The sequence below is a fragment of the Rhyacophila brunnea genome, unplaced genomic scaffold, assembly GCF_057557595.1.
Source record: "Rhyacophila brunnea isolate RB1 unplaced genomic scaffold, BYU_Rbru_1.0 scaffold_15, whole genome shotgun sequence".
NCBI lineage: Eukaryota > Metazoa > Arthropoda > Insecta > Trichoptera > Rhyacophilidae > Rhyacophila > Rhyacophila brunnea.
The window spans coordinates 1123346-1145404 of NW_028232806.1; the positions used below are offsets into that span (position 1 = coordinate 1123346).

A 22059-nucleotide genomic window follows, 5' to 3' on the forward strand; every position below is an offset into this window, starting at 1 on the left:
TAACGATCAAATTCAGTTGGTCCCATCTTTCTCGAAATAACCAAGTTCGACTGTATAATAAAATTAAGTAAGTAATGTAACTTTGTAATAAAATGAAAAAATATCATTCATTTTGTTCTACTTAACTTATTATGAAAAATTTATTGACAACTGTCAAATAATCTGATCGTACATGCGTGATTCTACTCATTATGATTCCCAGTACGTGGCACATGTCAAAACATGTGCAGAATTAAAAATCGATTGCGATATAATGGGATCGCAATGAACCTGGGGTTACCTGTACATATTTTGAATAATACATGTTTTTTATACAATAAAGTTTACAACCTAAAACAGATAGGTATCGAAAAATATGTTGCAAATACAAATTGATATGTTGATAAGTGATAAGAAAACTGTTTTGGAGTCGTGCATGCACACAAAAGTATGTCATACTGTCTCAAACTAGTTTGCAATTTCCAGCAGGAACAAAGAGTGGGTAATTGTCACCTAGTGAAGCAATATAATTATTTATAGTCTGTAAGAAGTCACATAGCTAAATCAGACATACTGTCTCTGTCTTTTGACATATGTAACATTACACCTACGTAACTTTAATGTATTTAACATCCATAAATCAGTCAATTATGCAGTTTAAATGTAAATTTTTCATTGAATAACTTATTTTCTTATATATTCATGTCATTATCAGAACATAGCTCAATAAAATTAATACTACAAACCAAAAATATAAACCGTATTAATTAAAATGCCACTGACGACTGTAAAATGTTATATCACATTATATTATTTATCACGTAATATTGTGCTAATTTCTATTGTTATACTATTACTTACTGCGCAAGAGAAATATCAAAGTGGGACAGCATGTATATTCTAGCTACGTACCATCCTAAATCAGATAGAGCAGCGATACTCAACCTGCGGCCCGCGGGCCACATGCGGCCCTTTAAGCTTTTATGTGCGGCCCGAAACACATTAGATATCAGGAACATGATTTTTAATTTTGAAATAAACACTTGGATACAATTTATAGTTTATAATTTTTTAAATTTCAAATTTTTTTTGTAAAAAAGGGGGGTTTCATGATTTTTTTCGTCACACCATTAGTGATGCGGCCCGCGTTACTTTACAAATATATGTATTTGGCCCAAAGAAAAAAAAGGTTGAGTATCATTGAGATAGAGTATAGTAACCCACGTTGGCCGTGCGGCTTAAGCATCGGTCTATAGCGTCGTGGGTCCCAGGTTCGAATCCTAAGTTTCACAAGTACGTTATATTGTTTTTCAATTTGTGTATGAGTCAGAGTATGGACCTAATAGGCTGACATCCATTTCTTATAAAAACAAAATCTGTTAATACAAACCTCCACTCTGTGGAGGCCCATATGATCCTATTAGGATACGACATGGTCAAAGAAGAAAAACCAATTTATTAATCAGTCAATGGCAGTAGATAGTTTATAAATATGTATACACTAATGCTTCATAACTAATATAACTGAATTTACATTTTTTTAATATACCTAAATAGAGTTGGTAACATCAAAAACTCTAGTTGTGTATAATTCATTAGATAATTATTATTATATATATATTAACATCAATTACGGTGGAACCCCGATTTTATGTGACCGTAACTCGTGTTTTCCTGCTATTTGCGTGTAGTTTTACATTTTTATTTCCCGCACTTTACATCTATCTGACTTTCACATTTAAAATCACGGATTAAAATTAAAAAATCACTTTAGTAAAACACAATCAATTCAATGCATGGCAATTATTGAAATGAATTCCAGACGGATGTGTGCGTTTCTATTTATAGATTGTAAGTTTTTTTGTTCAAATATCATGTTCAAAAAAAAAACATTTAGTTCAAAAGAAAAAGGACATTCTCGAAAAAGTCAAAGAACACATAATACGCTCCTGTTCTTTCAGAAAAGTAAAATCTGGGTTTCACTGTAGGTATATGTAATTACATGTATGTATATATATATATATCCCTAAATAGGAAATATTCTACCGTTAATATCCTTGCAGGTTTCTATTGTTCGAGTCTCACTTGTAAATTGTACTAATCCTTCTTCTGTTTCGCTGTTGAGCATCAGAGGTGGGTCTGGAAAGAATGCATTTGTATTTTATTTATTAAACTTCTTGTAAGTGTTGCGATGCTATTTTTAATTAAAATTTAATTATCTATTGCTTAAAAAATCATTCTGAAATAATAAGGGACTAGGTATTTGACATAAAAAGTACTCTTTGTTTGGACCGTGTGAAATTGGGGTTTCGTGAAGTGAAGGACGGTCAGGGAATGGCTCCTGACTATTCTTGACGGCATTACCTTTTATCAGTGGCGAAGACTCTTTACTAAGTGATTATTTCATAATTTAAAGCTGTAATAATATTTCAATTCATATGTAAACTGCAGTGGCTAAGGCTGGAGGTAGGCTGTTAAGATCCACCATAAATGGTGCATACTAAACTTTGTGTTGGTTAGTTTTTCAAATTTAATTAAACCCTGCGAAAACCATGCCATACTAAATAGTCAAAAAATACTTAATACTAAATTATCTAAAATCATGCAATTAAATCATACATAACTTTGAATATTTTAAAGATAGAATAATATTTTTTATCTATTATAGTTTGGTTTAGGCAGGGCATAATGAATTTTTAAAAATGAACCAATATGTGTAGGTGATATGTAAACGAACGAACCAACGAAAACAAATTAGTATGAATGAAAAAGTGTGCACAATTTTGTCGTATCGCCCAAAATATACCAAAACTATTATGGTTTGGTTTAGGCAGGGTTTAATTGATTTTTAAAAACTAACCTATACTATCTGTAAATTATAGTCTTAGTTGAATAAAGACAAATACGTATGACTAATAAAATTTAATGTGCACTATTTATGGCGGATCTTAACACCCTACCTCACCCTTCGCCACTGGTACACTGCAGTGATTCCCAACCAGGTTCTGCGAGAATTCGGCAAAGCTCACTCAATGGGTAGGTACATCTTGAAAACCTTTTTGTTAATGGGCTAAAAGTAAGGTTTAAAGCTACCTGTATTTAAGCAATGGAGTGCCTATTTGGAAAGTTGAGCATAGACACATATAAGAGAGAAAAAAAGGTACTAAAGAGTGGCATTTTATATTGACTACTCTCTGCTTAAGTATGTATATCACTGCCTACTACTTTCCATGGGCCTTTTGGTGATTTACCATCTTGGACCTCAATGTGTGTCAACAAAGTAGGGGTTCCGCAAGATTTAAAAAAATGTCTCCAAAATGTCGCCAAATAAAAAATGTTGGAAATCACCGGTGTACAATAAACTCTCGATTATTTTGGTGCGGATTATATGTGCGTGAATTGAACAAGCTTTCAAAAATTATTTAAACAACAATATAATGGCTCACAAGAAAAATCTTTAAACAATTCTCAAAAACATACAAAAATTACAGATTTTCTTAATAAATTATATGTAGTACACGACTGCATTAGAAATATGTAATGATATTTTAAAAATAAATAAAAATTAATAGTTCAGATCATCCGCCCCCCGCTATCATTATCACAGATAATCGGTAGAGACCTAACACTATAACTTGAAGCGTGACCTAGGTGATAGTATCACCACGTAGCTATTACCGGTGTATTGCGAGGTATTAGTTCTCCAAGCCGCCGCACTTCAAGTTATAGTTGTCGGTTTCTAGTTTACTGTGTAATATATTAGGCCAAAAATTTCTTCAGCATACTTATTAAAAAGCTATATTACAATAGTTGCAAATGTATTCTTCAATCGACAGTATTAATATTTAATATTAAACGAAAATAATAACACACGGGGTTAATAAAAATGAAACAAAAAAAATATTTTCATAAGAGTATCATCTTTTATTGCATTCTTAACAAAAATAAATAAATAATAAACGAAACATATACAAAAAATCACATAATAATAGTCTAATAACATTAACGTGGGTAACTTTGGCCACCTGTCAAACATTTGACCACGGAATCACAATATTTTTAGCTGCCGTGAATTTGCGTGTGCAGAACTACAAGGTTCTATGTGTTTATTTTTAAAGAAACAAAAGTAACAATAAGCCAGCTTATAATACTACTTCATTGTTATGTTTGTTTTATCAAAAATAAACACTTAGAACCTTGTAGTACTAACAGTTCGCGAATTGTCTATATTAGACGCCGGAAACGTGGCCAGAGTAGCAATGGGGGTTATTTGCTGCACCATCACTGAAGTCGTTCATAAGTTGTAAACATCCTAAAGCCCTAGATAAAGAAAACATGTTAATATTTCAAGTCAACCCAAAATATTAAAATTATATACCGTTGCTATGAACATAATAATGATGTTTTATACACCACGTCTATTAAATATATTCCAATGTTGGTGATACAATGTTAAATATTGGAAAATATAATACTTCCTCATTTGAGAGTTTGAAAATGAGTACAGTATTCCCAAATCTCTGTTTTTGCCACATTGATATCTTCATGCTCCATCCCTAATCTCTATAGAAAAGAGTTTTTTTATTCTTCGTGTATGCGGAGTAAGGCAGTGGCAAAGAGTGGAGATAGGCTGCGAATGTCCGATATAAATAGTGCACACTAATTGTCGGTCATACTTATTTGTTTTCATTGAACTACGAATACAAATTGCAGATATTGTTCTTAGTTTTTAAAATTCAATGAAATCTTTCATAACCAAACAATAATATATTATTACTTATAGCTAGACCGGAAAAACTATTTTTATACATTTTCTCAAAAAGAATGTGACATTTTTTTAGTTTATTTAATTGAATATTTTTATTGGTGTCGCCAAATTTATGACAAATGGTCAAAGTTACCCAGTATCTAAAAACAATTCATCACAATACAGTGCCAATTTCTTCTACAAGTGATTATCTATTGCATTGTGGTAAATGACAGAGGTTACTGAACATACTTAAGTTATTTAACCGTATTATGTTTGTTATAAATAAATTGTAAAACTAATTTGCTTAAATTGCTTGAAACTTTCATGGTTGTTAGTATTAGGTTTTTGAATTGCTACTGAGTTTCTTATTCTATCCTTGACGTTTTGGGCTCAAAGACGTGAAACATACCTTTAAAACGACCTTGAAACGTTGAGGAAATGGAAAGGAAATGATGGAATTATTATCGTTTCAAACTGCGGAAATTTTAAAAAATATTTCTTTATCTTATTCTGTTTAATGTGACATGATGAGTTGATCGGTGAATTTAAATTTACGAATCAACCAATCGTTTTCATGTTATTGGCTTAGATCAAGATTGATAACATACTGTGGAAAAACCATATTCAAATTATGCGGGGAAAAAACTGCACAGTAACAAGGTTATTTGTCTCATCTTAACATTTAAAAAAATCGTTTCACCGCAAATTTGCAGCTACATCGATTATCAATCTATCAGGCCCATGTTCTTTACTCTTGAATTATTATTGAACAAATAACATGTTTTGAATTTAAGCTAGCCCGAATTCGAGCAGAGCAGACGTTCTACCATTACTCCACTGCGGGCACTAAGCTCATATACTATATTATGATATAATATCATTTCAAGCTATTTAAAAACGTTGGATTCGAACCGGCGACCTACGGCTTCAAAAGAGGACATTCCGTCACTCATGCATGGTAAGTGGTAAATTATTTCTTCCAGTATCAGCAGAAAAAAACAAATAATTCTATTAAGCTAAATGGACAATATCTATAGCATGTTCGATAACTGAATCACTTACCCTATGTGCAAAACTATTTAACATTTATCTAATGTGAAGAAATGAAGACAATTTTATTATTATCCCTACGTAATATATAATATATATACAAATTAAAAATCGGGTGATGTAAAATGAGTTTGTATAATGGTATGAGTGTTTAATAAAATTGACATAAGATTGAATCTGTGTTGATTTTAATGCTGGTTATTAGATGCATCTTTCTAAATATGTTGACAGCAGCAGCACTGTTGGAAAAATAGACAGCCACAGCCGGCTTGCAGTCGAATGGTGACTTAAGAGCCATCTGCAAGCTGACTATAAACCACAGTCCTCGTATAACACAGCAGCAGCCAATAATTCTGACCTATCCTCATGTGTATAGTAATAATGATTGAAAACCTGTTATAAAAGAGTCTAAGTACAATATTGACAATGTTAAACCAAAAGGGCGCATGTGATAATTTTATAGACGCACTGGAGTACGAAAGCCGCGCAATTAAGAATTCCATTGGTTTCATAATTTATAATATATTTTCAAAATATATTTTTTTCTAATATTAATATTATCTTTCTGGACAATGGAAATGACATATTCAACAATCTAACCTCATTAATAATTAATTTTTGCCAAAATGTCTCATGCCCTTTTGACATTGCGACCCTGATATAATAATAATATATCGTCAGTGCTAGCAAAAAAGGTGTTAGAGACAACTTCTAACTTGACAGGAGAACAATTTGAATTAACAATAACTCACTTTCGTCAAAATATCTTGCTGTTTTGATATATTTATATTATAGTTATGCCTGGGCCAACCAGTGATAATAATTCATTAGGTCCTAAGTACGGTGAAAATATATTCCACAATTAAGATCATAACAAAAATACCTACTACATGACATTAAATCTTTAGGTCTTTTTGCCTTATTTATATTGGCACTTGGATCTTTATTGATTACAGGAATTCAATAATTATATACTATCAATTTTCACAGCATGTATTTTACAAAATAAAAATGCAACTTCCCAACGAATTACCGTAATTTGTAAAATAAAAAAATGGAAAAATGTGGAAAAATTCACGAAAATGCATTATGGTAATTTAGTCAACTCAGCTTGATATTAACAATAAATTAATTTCAACAGAATTTGCCCAAATTTCAATTCTTCTTGTAGGTATTTTAAAAAAAACTTCCAAAAGACGCTTTCAATTAATAACATTTAAAACACTACTTAAGTGATAACTTTAATTAACATGTCAGGATCAGAAAGACGGATGAGTTAAATTCAAAACACAACATATTCAATGAACAGAATACATTATTTTTTTCGCCATCCATTTATTTGGCGACTAATTTTTATTATAGTAAAAGAATATACACACATTGGATAATGAAAACATTGTGTTTTAGGCCCACACTTCCATCAAAATGACTAGACTTAACACCAAATCGCTGGATGTAGCAGTCCAAGTAAACATTTCAGGGACGGTTCGGTCATAGGAATATGAGGTATGGCACGCCCATCATATCACAGCAACACCTCTACATCCATTTCTATAATTATCACTCTAAATTCGAGCGGTCCATGAAATTTTTACCTAGACAGTTAGACCTTACGATTTATGGTTGTGTCTAGCTATCGTAATAGGCCTCAATGAAAGAATTTTGTTTTTTTGACCCGTTGTATCAGAAGAGTTGTGTTTTGTACTACACTCACCTTAGCCTCCCGAGTCCAGTGTTAAAGGAATACAAGACCGATGCAATGTTAAAACTTATTGAAAGAATTAAGAATTTATTCAACTTTATAACAGTGTTTCCCAAACAATGTTTCATGTGTTATTAAAATTTGTATGTACAGCAAAAAAAAATCATTCCTAACGAAACTTTATAAACGTATAAAATCTCTGTTGACAAAAGTTTGAGAGCCGCTGCTATTTGTTAATTGTAACAGCCATATTGATTCGATTTCTAATGCTATTTTGTACCATGGGATCACAAACATTATCCAAGGCATCGATATAACGTAAGAGTCCGGTATTGATGGGTTTAGTGTACAGTTATTGTATGTCCAGTTTTTACAGAAATTGAGTTAATGTACACAAAACGCCTGTCTGCATCATACTAATATGCTGTAAAAATTTTCTACGTCCAAATAGGGTGTTGGTGGAGATACAACATCTGTGCACTAATCATGTGATATTGAAATTGTGTATGATATTTATTTTGGTGAAAATTGATGATTTTTGTGATGATGTGGTGAATTTTTCTAAAGAAGCATGTGTCTTGTTATGCGGAGGCTTCACGCAGGTATTTCAGGTTTCTCTGCCATCACCAGCTGCTATCGAAAGAGTAAAAACAACACAATAAGTATGCGAGATTTTCTATCCAGATGTGTCCACATTAATAGAACCATCTTGTTTTCACCCATAAAAATATTCATCTACTTCTACAAAAATAGACATCTTTTGTAAAGATAAACATGCTAAAAAAATATTTTAACAGGCCCTTTGTTGAAAAAATTAAAAGAATTAAAAAAAAACCGAGCCAAAAGGGTATAAGTGACAACTGAAGCAAATTTTAAATAAAACATTGGTTTATCTCATTTCAACTCATTTTTTTACCAAAATGCCTCTTATGACCTTTTGGCTGACCAAACTCAATATATTATTAGCCATTTAAGTTTACTAAAATCTTTCGAGTGATTTTGTCGTTTTTAATTTTTATGAATATTTCATTGAATGAGTTTTTATAAATTTTGAATAAATAAAATAAAAAATAATTAAAAACTTAAAATTACTAACCCACAGGCAACCAACATTCAAAGATAAAAATAATATTAGAACTATAAAGCCATAGTTAGTTACAATGAAATAAGAAAACATGCACTGTCAAGAATTGAGAACAAATAATATAATAAGAATTTAATATGTAAGGGATTGAATAAATTATATTGTAAAAATTTCTTGTATGTCAAAAGGATGTATCTACCAAAAAACATATAATTAGGTCAGTATAAATTTATATATCTGACAGCTACATAAATATAGAATTTTACATAGTTATATTAGCATAGCTATTCAATTTATATACGATTGACTACACAAATAAAAAAAATATCATTTCATGTCAAAATCATTCGAAAAGTCAAATGTTATTGACACAAGAAACAGAATTTTTGCAGAACATAAGATAATAAAACTATCAGTGACGAAGAGTGGAGGTAGACTGTGGACATCCGACATAGAAAAAAAGAATATTTTATCTCTTATCTATTATGGTTTGGTTTAGGTAGGGTTTACTCGAATTTTAAAAACTAACCAACACCATCTGTAATTTGTATTAGTTGAATGAAAACAATAATAAGTATGTATGACTGACAAAGTTTAGTGTGCACTATTTTTGCCAGATTTCACAGCCTACCTTCACCCTTCGCCACTGAAAATTATTATATAATACGATCCGTTAGTGCACAGATATTGTATGTCCATTTTTTTAAAACCAAAATTGAGTTATTGTACAGTTTAGTTAGGTATACCTAGTATAGTTTTGTAAGCATACCTTTATGCTGAAAAATGTTGCATGTCCATTTCAATCCATTCGATTTTCTCAAACCATACAACACAGGGCATACAACATCTGTACACTACTAACACGTTAATAAAGTGATATAATTAAATTGAAAGTAATAAAAAAAACTAAAATCTCAAACTACAGAAAAAGACACTATTTTTTCTCAATAATTTAATCATTTTTTTTTCAATTCAATTATCATGAAACAACAACTTGATATTTAATAATAAATTACCGAATTCGATAAAAACGATTATGATTTTTTTTATCAATTTTAGCTTAACATAATATTATTATGATACACACTTACAAATATAACGATTATGTATGTATGAATAACATGGATTAACAAAAGCGTTTATGTTAACAATACAATATTTTCCAAGCAAGCTACAAACAATTTTCACAATAATTCATAATTCGTATTTATTCAATCAATATATTACCCATATAAAATAAAAGTACTATGTATGTTTGTTCCTTCCAATTTTGAATTTTACCATAGATTAAAATAAAGTTTACATATTTCGGATTAGATTTTAATTTGGTGTTTTTTGTTTAGCTTTTACTGCTGTCAAAATAAACAGTTTTGATATTGGAAATGTGATTATTATTGTTCTGTTAAATTATATAATTAATGTATATCATTCAACAATGCGACCTCATGCGAAGCCGGTTACTTTAACATAGTAATAAACTATGTATCTTGAAAAATGATCTATTTTATTCTTTTGTTATATAGCTCACTGTAGTGATGAGTGAATTACGTATTTTCATAAATTTCTAGGACCTAACCCACAATGATTTTCAAGTTATCTATTAAAAGAAGTTACTTATAATGAATGAATTTGAATTAAGGTTGGATACAGATATTTCAACAATTCACTTAGAATATGTGGTGAAGTCCCAATTTCCCTTTTGCATCCAAAGCACGCTAGCTACGAAAGTATATTTTGTGTCCCCCAGTCTGCATAACCAAAAGTGTTACTAAATGAATAGAACTATGTTGTATAGAAAGAGATTAAACAGATGATAGAGGGAGTAAAACAAACTTTTTTCAAGAATATATTACTGAGATACAATAAGTAACTAAAGAAAATTTTATATTTCAAGTGTTGGCAGCATTGAATGCATTATTTAGTGTTGGGTGTTCTTTCTCAGTGTGGCCATTGCAAATAAATCTCAAAGCACCAATCTGATTTGCTACAAATGAATCTGCAAAGCGAAAAACTTGCATCTAATTTAACCATAACCTTTTTCCAACTTCATTTACATAAAATGGATTCGAAGGTTTTTTATTAAAATTTTTGATATTAAACATGTCTAGATAACATGCATTGAATGTCAAATTGGGATTTATTTATAGTTGAAAAGAAAAATATGTGAATTAAGGCTTATTGCCGTTTTAAAAAAAATTTTGTATTTTTTAGATATTTCCAAATATTTTTTATTGTAACAATTACAAAACGAGTTTTACTAAAAATGAGAGTTAGGTCATATATTATTTAACAAAATTATATGTCAAAATATTCAGTTAGATAAAATATATTCAACAATATTTATTGAAATCAAGAAACAGTTCAAGAAAACGATAATATCTATAGAAATAATGAGTAGAAATATGTTTTTTTTTAAATCCTACATTCATAATAATAATAATAATATATTTAGCAGTCGATAGATTGTAGTAAGTAGACTAAATTTAAATTCGTGATTAAAATTTTACAGAATTGGATCACATAACGCATTTGTATATCAAGAGACCAGAGATAATTGATTGTGAAGATTTGTTTTCTCATAAATACGTATGCAATCGGTCCAGTACTAAAAATCGGTACTAAAAACTCTTCTAAAGAAAGACGGATATATTTTAAACGTTCAAAATTTTTATTGGAGTGAAATGTGTGTCAGACCAAAATCGCCGGTAGAGTGAAACTAGTTGATGTCCAACAAAAAAGTGTCACAACCGACTATAAAATTGAAAAACGGCCGTGGGTGGACTTGAACCGCCGACCTTTCGATCTGCACTTGAATACCCTACCACTGAGCTATATCCCCAGGATCAGATTGGTGAAAATATCTTGTTGTCCTTTGTATCGTTTAACTCACTTTAACACGAAAACATGAACAAGATAATGCCCCCAGTTGGGCTTAAACCACTTTCAGTTTCAGCCAAATCTGCTGCGAAGACTTCAGGAAACAATAATCACACACGACTACTTTACAAGTCGGGTTCCTTCAATTTCTTGCCTTGGTCGAGTCAGCCGGCCAACCATGCAAAAACTCGACGCTCAAAGTGCAGGGAAATTTTAACAAATCAAATCAAAACAGAAATTGCCAATTGAATCTTGTATTTCGATATTTTTATCAAAATCAAGAGAACTCTTAGTTCACTAACGTTTTTGTATATATCACTAGATTTACCAATATGCATAATGTGATCAAATTCATTGTGATATTAAAATTCGAATTAGATGATACCAATAAAAATAGTTTGATGTATTCTGCGATGCTTGTCAAATTTCTAAAACTCCATTATTTCTTCTTTTTTTTTTTTAAATAAAAAGCTATCGAGTTTAGAAGTAATTACATTTTTACACAACTTCAATTCAAAGTAATGAATATTTTTTTCATCTACAAGTCACAGTATCATAGAGAACAACTACATAACCAATAAATACATCAGTCAGAGTTTGTATGAAAAATTACGTTACATTCATGAACAGGCTAATATTATGAAACTATTACAAATACTGTTCATAAAAGATGCTAAAAATTTTAGTCGATCTATGAAAAAAATATATTTAATTTACAATATTTTCTCCTAAATAATATATTTTTAAATTTGGAATATAAAATAAATATTTATTGTTAACTACAATATCATACCTACAAAGCAATGTTCACATAGAACCCGTTTCGTACCTACCAAGTTAAAACGTTGGTAGTGCTAATTTTATGTTGTTCGCAAAATAGTAATTTCTAATCAAAATTAATTTTAATTTAAAATTATTTTTTTCTAAAATAATAAACATAGGAAAACATATTAGAAAATAGCCAACAGCCCAGACGATCAATGTCAGCAATGAAAAACCCATTTTGTTCAATATTACGATTTCTTACAAAATAAAAAAATAAATATTACATTTTACTATTCCAGTTCTATGTGAACAAGCTATATTAAATATTATACTGTTGTAACTAATTGAAAAAAAACATTATATAGGTATTTTACTACATTTGGTTTAACAACGTGGATAAGTATAAGTAAGGTATAGATTTGAACGTTTTAAAAAACATTTTAGAAGAATATTTGCTATTTCGCAAGCATTTTTGGATACACATTTTGTAACTTTTTATACAGTTACGGAGAGAATTTCAAAAAACCTTACAATTAAAAACTGAAATGTTGCATAAAATAATCACAGAGTTTTTGAAGAACCGATTAAAACATAATACAGATTTTTAAATTCAATCAGAAGTATACTTTAGTAGTTTATGCCAAAGAGGTGTAGCTACCAAAACACATTTTCGTTAATAAATATTTTTTTAATGTGATGATTTACGGTCTTTAAATTTCACAGTACTACAACGTTACACAGTTTTATATTATCATATAATAATACAGTACACTCTTAGTCCGCCCCTCGATTATCCGACAACTACTATAAACCGCCGTTATTTTTACTTTTTTTACTACTTGTTATTATTACTTACTGAAAGCACAAAATTAAGCTCTATAATTCGCCTGTATTCGATTGTCAAATTCAGTAGTCCGCCGCGTACAAGTATACAACACAGATGAGACGGGTTTATTTTGGAAACTTCTCCTTCGTAAAACGTACGTTCATCGCGAAGAAAGTAATGTACCAGGGAGGAAAGTGCCCAAGGACCGTGTCACAATTATGCCGTGCTCCAATGCAACTGGGACACACAAACTTAAGTTTTCGGTCAAAGGGAGAGCCAGGAATCCTAAGACATTCAAGAATATCTGCTTCACTGAACAACTGGTTGTGTCAAGTAATTTACTGTTTAATATTTAGTTAATAAACTGAGTTTATAAATATGTATAATTTAGTAAATACTTGATTTTGATTATAAATAAAACCGTAATTTGCTAGTACAAATTTCTAAAAAAAAAACTATTTTTACGAAATACCTGAATAATTTTTACCACATTTTGTAAGTATGCATTATTAATCCGCCACTTTCACTAACTGGACATTTGTCTAGTTTTTGGTGTGGCGGATTACTGAGAGTACTGACTGTACTGTGAAATTTTTGTATTTAATTATTTCATAACTGTGCTTTGTTAGATAGACCTTTTTGACGCCAATAAGTTATTTAGAGAAAATTAAAAATATTTTTTTCTTTTATTAATATCTGAATATTTAAATATATTGAACAAATAGCACAATATTGAAATGTTTTTTTTTCAGAATACTCGTCTATATCTCAAACACGTCAGATAAATATATATTATATATATTTTAAAACGGTATATTATTATTTATATTTAAAATTTCAGGATATACTGAAAGCGTCAACACTTAGCGTAGCATTAAAAAATTGGGGTTCGTTTCCTTACAAGTAGTAAACATTCACAACATAGATATTATTTATAGCAATAATATTAGTTATACATTATCACTTTACAATAGTTACAATATTGTTCAATGAACATTACGATTAATGAAATTTATTATTTAAAAAAAATCAAACAACTCCCACACTCAGCGAAACTATGAATAAATATTTGACCCAATGAGCAGATTGGCTTAAATATTGAAGTAAAACCATGGTCCAATAATATAAAAAATAATGCCTGAGTAATTCAAAAACTTTTGATATAGGTGACAAATCTCACCAGCGTTCCAGAAATACCTTTCAGATGTCTACAAAAATAAAAACAGATGAAACTAAAGCATTTGGACTATTATAGACAGATAAACAGAAGGAGTTACGCATTTCGTATCAGTAATCTCGAAGACGGTTTGATTTTTGTATCGAACTATTGTACGTGTGGTTGTATTGATAACAGGTTCATTAATTCCTCCTTTTATTGGCAACCCCAAAAGCTAAATGACGGCTCGCATTCAAGTGTTTTATGTGATTATTTATCTTAAAAATATTGGTCAATGTATTGCGTTTGACTACCTACATTAAATTGATAAATTGATTAGGAAGTATGTTTCCACAGGTATTTATAAACTAAACTTTATATTCAAATGTCTGCTTTGATATATATACGGCTATATCCGACTGCCTTTCTACATGGCATAGTCGCTTTTCTCTCTCTTGACTCTCGTAGGTTACTCTTAGAGGCATTTTTGCCTGCTATCACAAGAGATGGTTTCCAATCCGCTATAGAAGGTATTTTTCAACATCTATGGTCTCACTCAAGTCCCACTTGCCTTCAATTTCAATCATTTAAATTGAATACCCTCAAAATATACAAAACTGGACATCGAACATCTGTGCACTAACTCGTCGATATTATATTGATTAATTTTGATAAAACTTGCACCTATAAATAAAAGAAACTTATACTTTCAAAACTATGGTCAGTGCAAAAGGTCTTATCTCAAAAACTTTCTTCATCTTGTATTTTAGAGAAATAGATGACTTTCTCTATCTCGATCATGTCCGATCCTAATAAGATCATAAAGATCGTGTTAACCGATTTTGTTTTTACGAGAAATGGATGTCAGCCACTTGCTCAAACTACTAGGTCCATGCTCTGACTCATACACAAATTGAAATACAATATGTGCACTTGCCAGACCCAGGATTCGAACCTGAGACCCACAACGCTTTAGACCAACACTAGGGTAGGCATAAATGACTTTAGTAGAATGATATTCCATATTAATCTCCTGACTCACTTCATCTTATCGCAAACTGTTTAGCAAGTTTTGAATTAGTTATATTACAATATTATAGTCAGAGTCAAAAATATCTTAATTTCTTGAGTCAAATATTCATTCACAGTTTTCATTGATTTCTCGTAAAATATACTCATTTATTCAAAAACACACACAGTAGATTATAGGCATAATATTATTAAGGAACGAAACTATTTTTAGTACAAAACGGGGGGAAGACCTATCATTGGACGTTAATAATATTAAAAAATATATTTCAATAACATCCGATCAGGACTTGAAACGAAAATGTCAAAAGATGACACACTACTAGGCAATGTGAAACTTTGCACCAATAATAAACGCTCTATACCTCATATAACGAGTAATAATTGATAATTATACGGATACGTTATTTACACTATCTGTAAATGAAAGAGACTGCCATAATATAATAACTTCCCTTTTGCATTCAGAGATGTCTCCGACTTTAATGGTTTGAAAACATGCTAAAATTACTTCACACAGATGGCAGTAAAAACAATAAAAATTACAATAAAATTATATTGCGGTGGTTAATTTTTATCGGTGCAAAGTATCCCGGTATCTCTAATGGGAAAAAAAAATTTGGGTTGTTACTATCTATATATTTGTATGGAATTCACCTGTCCGGCAAATTTTGTCAGTGTTTATTTAGTCTATGGATGGGCATGTCCGCGACAGATATTAAATATATTCACAGACAAATCTGCTTTGGACATAAAGACAGGCTAGCAAATTTTATACTTTCATCTTTAAAAACAAAACTAGATGAAACAGAAAAATATGATTTATAAAAAATTCAGTAAGATCATTTATACAAGCCATAATTCATTTTAAATTAGGCGGAATATAAGATAAACATATTGGAAAACTTCCCAGGTAAATAAAATGTACAGTGTCATAGGGCCTAATGCATAGTAATAGGGGCTTACTTCTATCATTCATTCATTATTCACTTAAGGAAAGATCTCTGTTAAGCGAAACTCTAATGGAAGAAGAACGTTTCTAAAAGAATCTCAGCATCTCCATCCCTACTTAGAGTAGCAACAGGGAGACAATGATCGAAATCGATAACAGATATGGCGCAAAAAGAAATTTAAGAAAGAAAAGTTAGTCAGCTGATTTTTAGATAAATAAGAAATAACGCATAAACAGCCTCCGTGGCGAGATTGAAACAAAGGCAACAGTTGCTGTCAATAATTATGTTTTATAAACAGAATCAAGTTAAATACACAGTTTCAGACAAACCAAGATTATATTAAGTCCCAATTATCTACTCAAATACATATCAAAACAAAATGAATTCTATGCAGTTGTTTGGGAATTGCCAAACTTGTATATTAATATTATTAATGAACTCAAAGAGTGTGTTGCCATTTTAATAACAAAAAAATAGATGTTAGGAATACTATTACATACCACTGTTAAATTAAATTACAGAAAATTTTGATTGCAGAGAGAATATTGCCATGTTAGAGACCGAAAAGTTTAACGTGAGGCTTGGCGGCGGCGCTCGTATTGTTTTCGATCGTAAGTATTGCCAGGATTGGAAGATATTGTTTCCCACTTCCTTAAATAGGTATATATTTTCGCAAATTCAAATACAATGATATATATTTTTTCCCAACACTTAATATAAGGATAATAATAAGATAAATTTTATATGGCAACATTAAAATTTCAAGTGTGTTTTGTACCTGTCATCGCGGCACCTCTTTCGATAATGTTGTTGAAGGGCCGAGGGAGCTTATTTTGTCGTTTTTCTTCTTCACAGTAGGAGATAAGACGACTTATAATCATCCTGCTGTCACTTTTCAAAACTTTTGCCATTATTAACACGTTTAAATGACTGATACCGCGCACTTATAAGATACGTCAAATGGTTTCAAGGTGAGGGGAATGAATACTGAAACGCGAGAGGAGGAGATTCTAGTTCTTCAAGCCACCGCACATCAACTTAAACTTTTCGCACTCTACTGACTGTTTCAGTAAAATATTACTTATATGTATGGATCGTAATTAGATAGTTTTACATATTGTCGACATTCTATGCATCAGGCCCATTGACAATAAAATAATTGATGAGACTTATCATTGAAATTAAACAATAAGAACTATTACTACTAAGCACAGATGACGTATTTCAATTTACCAATTTTTTTTAGATTATTGTCTGATGACATAAAATATTGACTAATACAGTGTATATAGATACCCCATCAGTGCTTAGCAGACCTGGGTAGATTAAGCCAATAAAAAATGACATCAAATCGATTAGATATCATAGACAAAGGACTCGTAAACAATTAAAATTGTTTCTTTTCTCGGTTCGGCCACTGAAATTTTTATTTATCTAAAAGTCTACAAAATATATCCACCACATAAAAATCAATACAATATCCTTATTGTGGAAAAACCTAGAGTTGTCATGTTCAAGGAAGGCAAGAATTTTACGTCAACTACGATAAATATTACAAAACTACAATATGTATCACTTCTCACACAAATTCAGATAATTTCGTAAGATTTCAAATCGGTATATTTAATCAAACATATTTATGCAATAATACGGTTCGAATACCAAATTAAGTATCTAAAGAATATTATACAAAATTGTTTCCCATATTTTTCGTTTCTTTTCTCGAGTCCTGAATCCGTAAGTCAAGCGGTCAGTAAAAAAAAATCATTACGTGGCTATAAAATTCTACTGATTCCCTTATAACACGATGATTTCATTTAAAAATAATTAATTTACAATATGTATTGTATAATATCAAATACTAAAAAATCTTTCCGAAAATTGCTAAGTTTCACCGTTTACGATAACCTATCTTCTAAGTAACGTATGATATCCAAAAAGTGTTATACTTTTCAACAACACTTATTAATACAGCCCCCCTTTCACGAACCCTTTAAGAACCAATAGAAACAATGATAATAGTATAATATTAGGCAAAATGACATAAAAGTAAGAAGGATATCAACATTAATTTATATATCTCAGTACCAGATCAATATCCCTACAGTTATTGGATTGATTCTAAAGGTTATATGAAAAGATATCATATCTTGCGATGGTCCAATGTCAATACCCCGTATCTGACCTATATGACGAAAATGACTTTTTGACGTACTAAAAACAATAAAAATACTGCCCGTCGACTGCAAAATTCCCATATCTGTAGTTATTTTAATAAAAATGATACAGCCATTTCAGTAATTTCCCGTATCTGAACATTGCAGAAATAAACCTGTAATAGCCCGTATCATGCCTCTAAGCTGTCAAGCGTGTTGCATGACGTGTGTTGAATTCAGCTTCAAAATGTCACTTTCAGTAAGTAATATAACAGTAAGTAATATAACAAATTTGGATATTTATCTTTATATATAAATGTCACATTATATTAGGCATTAGGTGATTAGCTTTACCACTTTTTACGTTACGGGTTATTGGCATGCTACGTAGTTACAACATGTGTGAACTATTAATTGTCAGATACAGGATATTAAATATTTAGTTCTTTTAGCTTCCTGCACAATTTGTAAAAAGTCACTTACGGGATGATATTGACATTAGGCCATCACTTGGCTGTAAAAATTAGCTCTTCTTGCGTAAAAATTATTCACTCAGCTAGGGTTGGCAACCCTACATTAACGGACAATGTTCGTTAAATAAACACGGTTCTTAAAGAATCGCAAAGGGAGCGTTGGGGAAATTGCGGTATACACATTTATATTCAAAAATTACAATAATATTAGTAAAACTATCCGCTATTACGAATTAAAAAACAATGGCTATCGATACAAAATGAGACAAAATAAAAATATCTAAAGCCTCAGTGATGCCTCGCTAATAATATACAAATTAAAATATATTATTATTTGGCGGCGTTTGTAATTTTTTCAACTTGCAACACTTCGTGGGGAATTGTATTATTAAGACAGCAACACCAGGTACGTAAATTGGGCGGAAACACAGTCACGTCTTAATTCCATGCTGACTAATTTCGGTATCGTACAAACACACCAATACGCCATCTGAATGTATATTTTTTGTATGACGGCATTATATGGAGTATTTTAAAGTCATAATATTTACTTCTAGTGGCTTCAATGCATTTATTTTACTGATGTTATAAAACACAGCAATAGTTTGTGTTTCTTAACCATAATAAGGAATCGTACATTCTAATGCACGCCATTCGAGATCTTGGGGGGTTTCACCCGGAACAACTTGAATGGCATCTAACGTTCGTTAGGCCATGCCATACAGTCTCTGATCAGATGTCCAGGCGTAGCAGATGGTGCCGGGAAAAGTAAACCATATTTTGTATGAGACTTGAAATGAAAAATCAAAAAACCACATGAATGTAAGCACCGATGACAGCTGTGAAATTTAGATTAATTTGGCCTGTATGGTCACATAAAAATTAATTCCAAATAATTAAAATTCAGAGCATCCTGCAGTGTTGCCTGTACCATACAAAATACATTGTCAGTTTTCCCCAGATATCAACAATAAACTATACTAAATCCCAGTCATTGTATGCTGAAGTCTAGAATTTATATATATTTTAACAATGTCCGCATAAAGTGTCGCACTTTGAGAAAATTTAACATCATTCGTAGTCAAAATCAACGCGATTCTTTAGACTTTGCTAAGTAATTATAATAAAATACAGAAACAATGAAATTTACAATTAAATTTGTTCAGAGAGAATATAAAGGACACAAGGCATAGATGTATAGAATGACAATAAAAAGTCCAAACATAAATCAGTATAACATATTATAATAGAGGGATAACAGATATGTTAGACATGGGAGAATAGAATTAGAACATAATATTATACCATATTATCCAGTACATATAGCAGCATCCAGTATGTAAGCATTATAGGAAGAAATTCATAGAAATTAGAAATGTTATTTCATACATGGTATTATAGATATTAGAAATTTTGAAACGTGTGTGTTATTCTTAGTAAAATTATTAATACTGTCGACTGAAGAAGTGTTTCGAAGATTTAGAAGTCATCTTCAATAAAAATGTCTTAATACTAATTATTTGTTAGTAAAATGTTTATCTACAATATATTATCACGACATCATCGTTCTATAAGTAAAACTGACCATATACAAAAATGGGCTGATTTTTTTGCAGGGTACATGAAAATCGACAGTACAATTAATTCAGATGATGCGTGACAAAACAGCATCATAATTGACTAAAAAACACAAAAATAAAGTATCTGCAACGGTCAGACTTGAATCGATTTTCTTTCCATTAGCAGGCGAACACGCCACCTACCCAAGTGTCATTCCAAATAATTCCTGATCACTCAGGTGTTTAAAATTCCCTCAAGAAATACTTGCGATATGGTCAGTTTCACTTGTAAGTGGCAGGAAAAAATTAGCATTACAAAGAATTACATTCTTGTTCAAATTAAGTGGCTGGTGACATACCATTTCGCTGGTGAGACAGTTGATATCGACAGCTGTGGCGTTGGAGGTGTTGGTGTTCACAACTGCCATCGTCGTGGAGAGAGCGGAGGGTGGCGGGTCGCGCCTTCTGCCAACCGCCGGCGGGACTCCCCCCATTCGGACGGGGGTGGAGAGGACACCTAAAACAAAAAAAAATAAATATCATGATGTATTCAGATGGATATTAAGAGATAAGTTTTCATATCAAGGTGATACGCATGTTTAGACAGCAATTGTGACGCATGCCGCCAAATATTATACATAGCGAACAATGAATGAGTGAGAATGTTTTCACCAGCGAAGCATGTATGACCCAACTCAGGTTGAGAGTGTGGCGTATCAAGCTCAGTGTAAACCTATGTACACATGCTCACAAACAAATAAACATTTCTTTGAAACCACGACCTGCAAACATAGCTATCAAAATTTGGTCGCATTAATCAAAACAACACAACATATTACCGCCTATCGCTACTTCTGGAGAAAGAGTAAATATTTTCACGCAAATAGGTCCATATGTTCTTGTTTATGCATTTGCAAGTGTTTTCCATCTATGGCGTAATACAAAAATATGGTTATTTGTTTAAAACATTTAAAATGTTCTCATTCACAAATTGTCAACCATTTTTATTTGTTTGTGAGCAGATTTATGTAATTTTGTAGTAGGATTTAGATGTATGCATGAATTGTATACGATGTACCTACATGAATAAGAGTGGTAGAAAACATATCTTGATTGGATTACTTCAATGGGAGGACACATGTAGCACATGGATGACATCGAGTCAAGCAAGTAGGTGTTTTTTTGAAAGTTCTCAAGTATCAGTGCATCAGTATCAAGAATTGACTCTTGGCAGTAGAGGACTGTCGAGCTTGGAATCATTGAGACCCACCCTGGGTTGTGAAGCTAAAAATGACGATGATGCTAAGCGTACAATAAAGCCATTGAAGATAACAGTAACATAAAGATTATTATAATGAACCGGTGGTGACAAAACTTCATCATAATTAGTGGACACTCACCTTGGTCCCCACTGCTACTGGACTCTGTGAAGCTGGGCGTCCCCTCCGTCCACGTGGGGGTGGAACCTTCAGTTGAAGCGGGGGGAGTCCAGCATACCCCTCGGACATCACCGCAACTGTCCAACAAACAATCAAGTCAATATAAGTCAAATATGTCAACGAAATGATTATCAAAAACATTGAGGCGTTCGGATTATTATGATCATAGCCTGAACAAAAACTGGCATGTGAGTGTGACAGAGAAAGATTTTGGAAGCGTTTAGTGATGAAGATATGAGCTAGAATGCAATAAAATAAACA

The 22059-nt window shown here is 31.3% G+C and overlaps 1 protein-coding gene across 15 annotated transcripts in view; it reads right to left on the minus strand.

Moving 5' to 3' along the window:
* Positions 1 to 1597: 1597 nt before the first annotated feature.
* The window catches only part of PIP5K59B (Phosphatidylinositol 4-phosphate 5-kinase 59B), a 77668-nt gene continuing 57206 nt past the window's right edge, over positions 1598 to 22059 (minus strand). For 5 of the 15 annotated variants that reach the window (XM_085942587.1, XM_085942583.1, XM_085942586.1 and 2 more), the window contains 3 exons: positions 21760 to 21875; positions 20719 to 20876; positions 7946 to 8114 (listed from right to left, as the gene is read on the minus strand). In XM_085942587.1, the coding sequence (XP_085798713.1) occupies positions 8076 to 8114; positions 20719 to 20876; positions 21760 to 21875 (313 nt within the window). In that variant the 3' untranslated portion in view covers positions 7946 to 8075. Of the gene's footprint in view, positions 2119 to 6401; positions 8115 to 19892; positions 19911 to 20718; positions 20877 to 21759; positions 21876 to 22059 lie in introns of those variants that run through there. The other 10 variants (XM_085942594.1, XM_085942592.1, XM_085942591.1 and 7 more) reach the window with 9 other exon arrangements.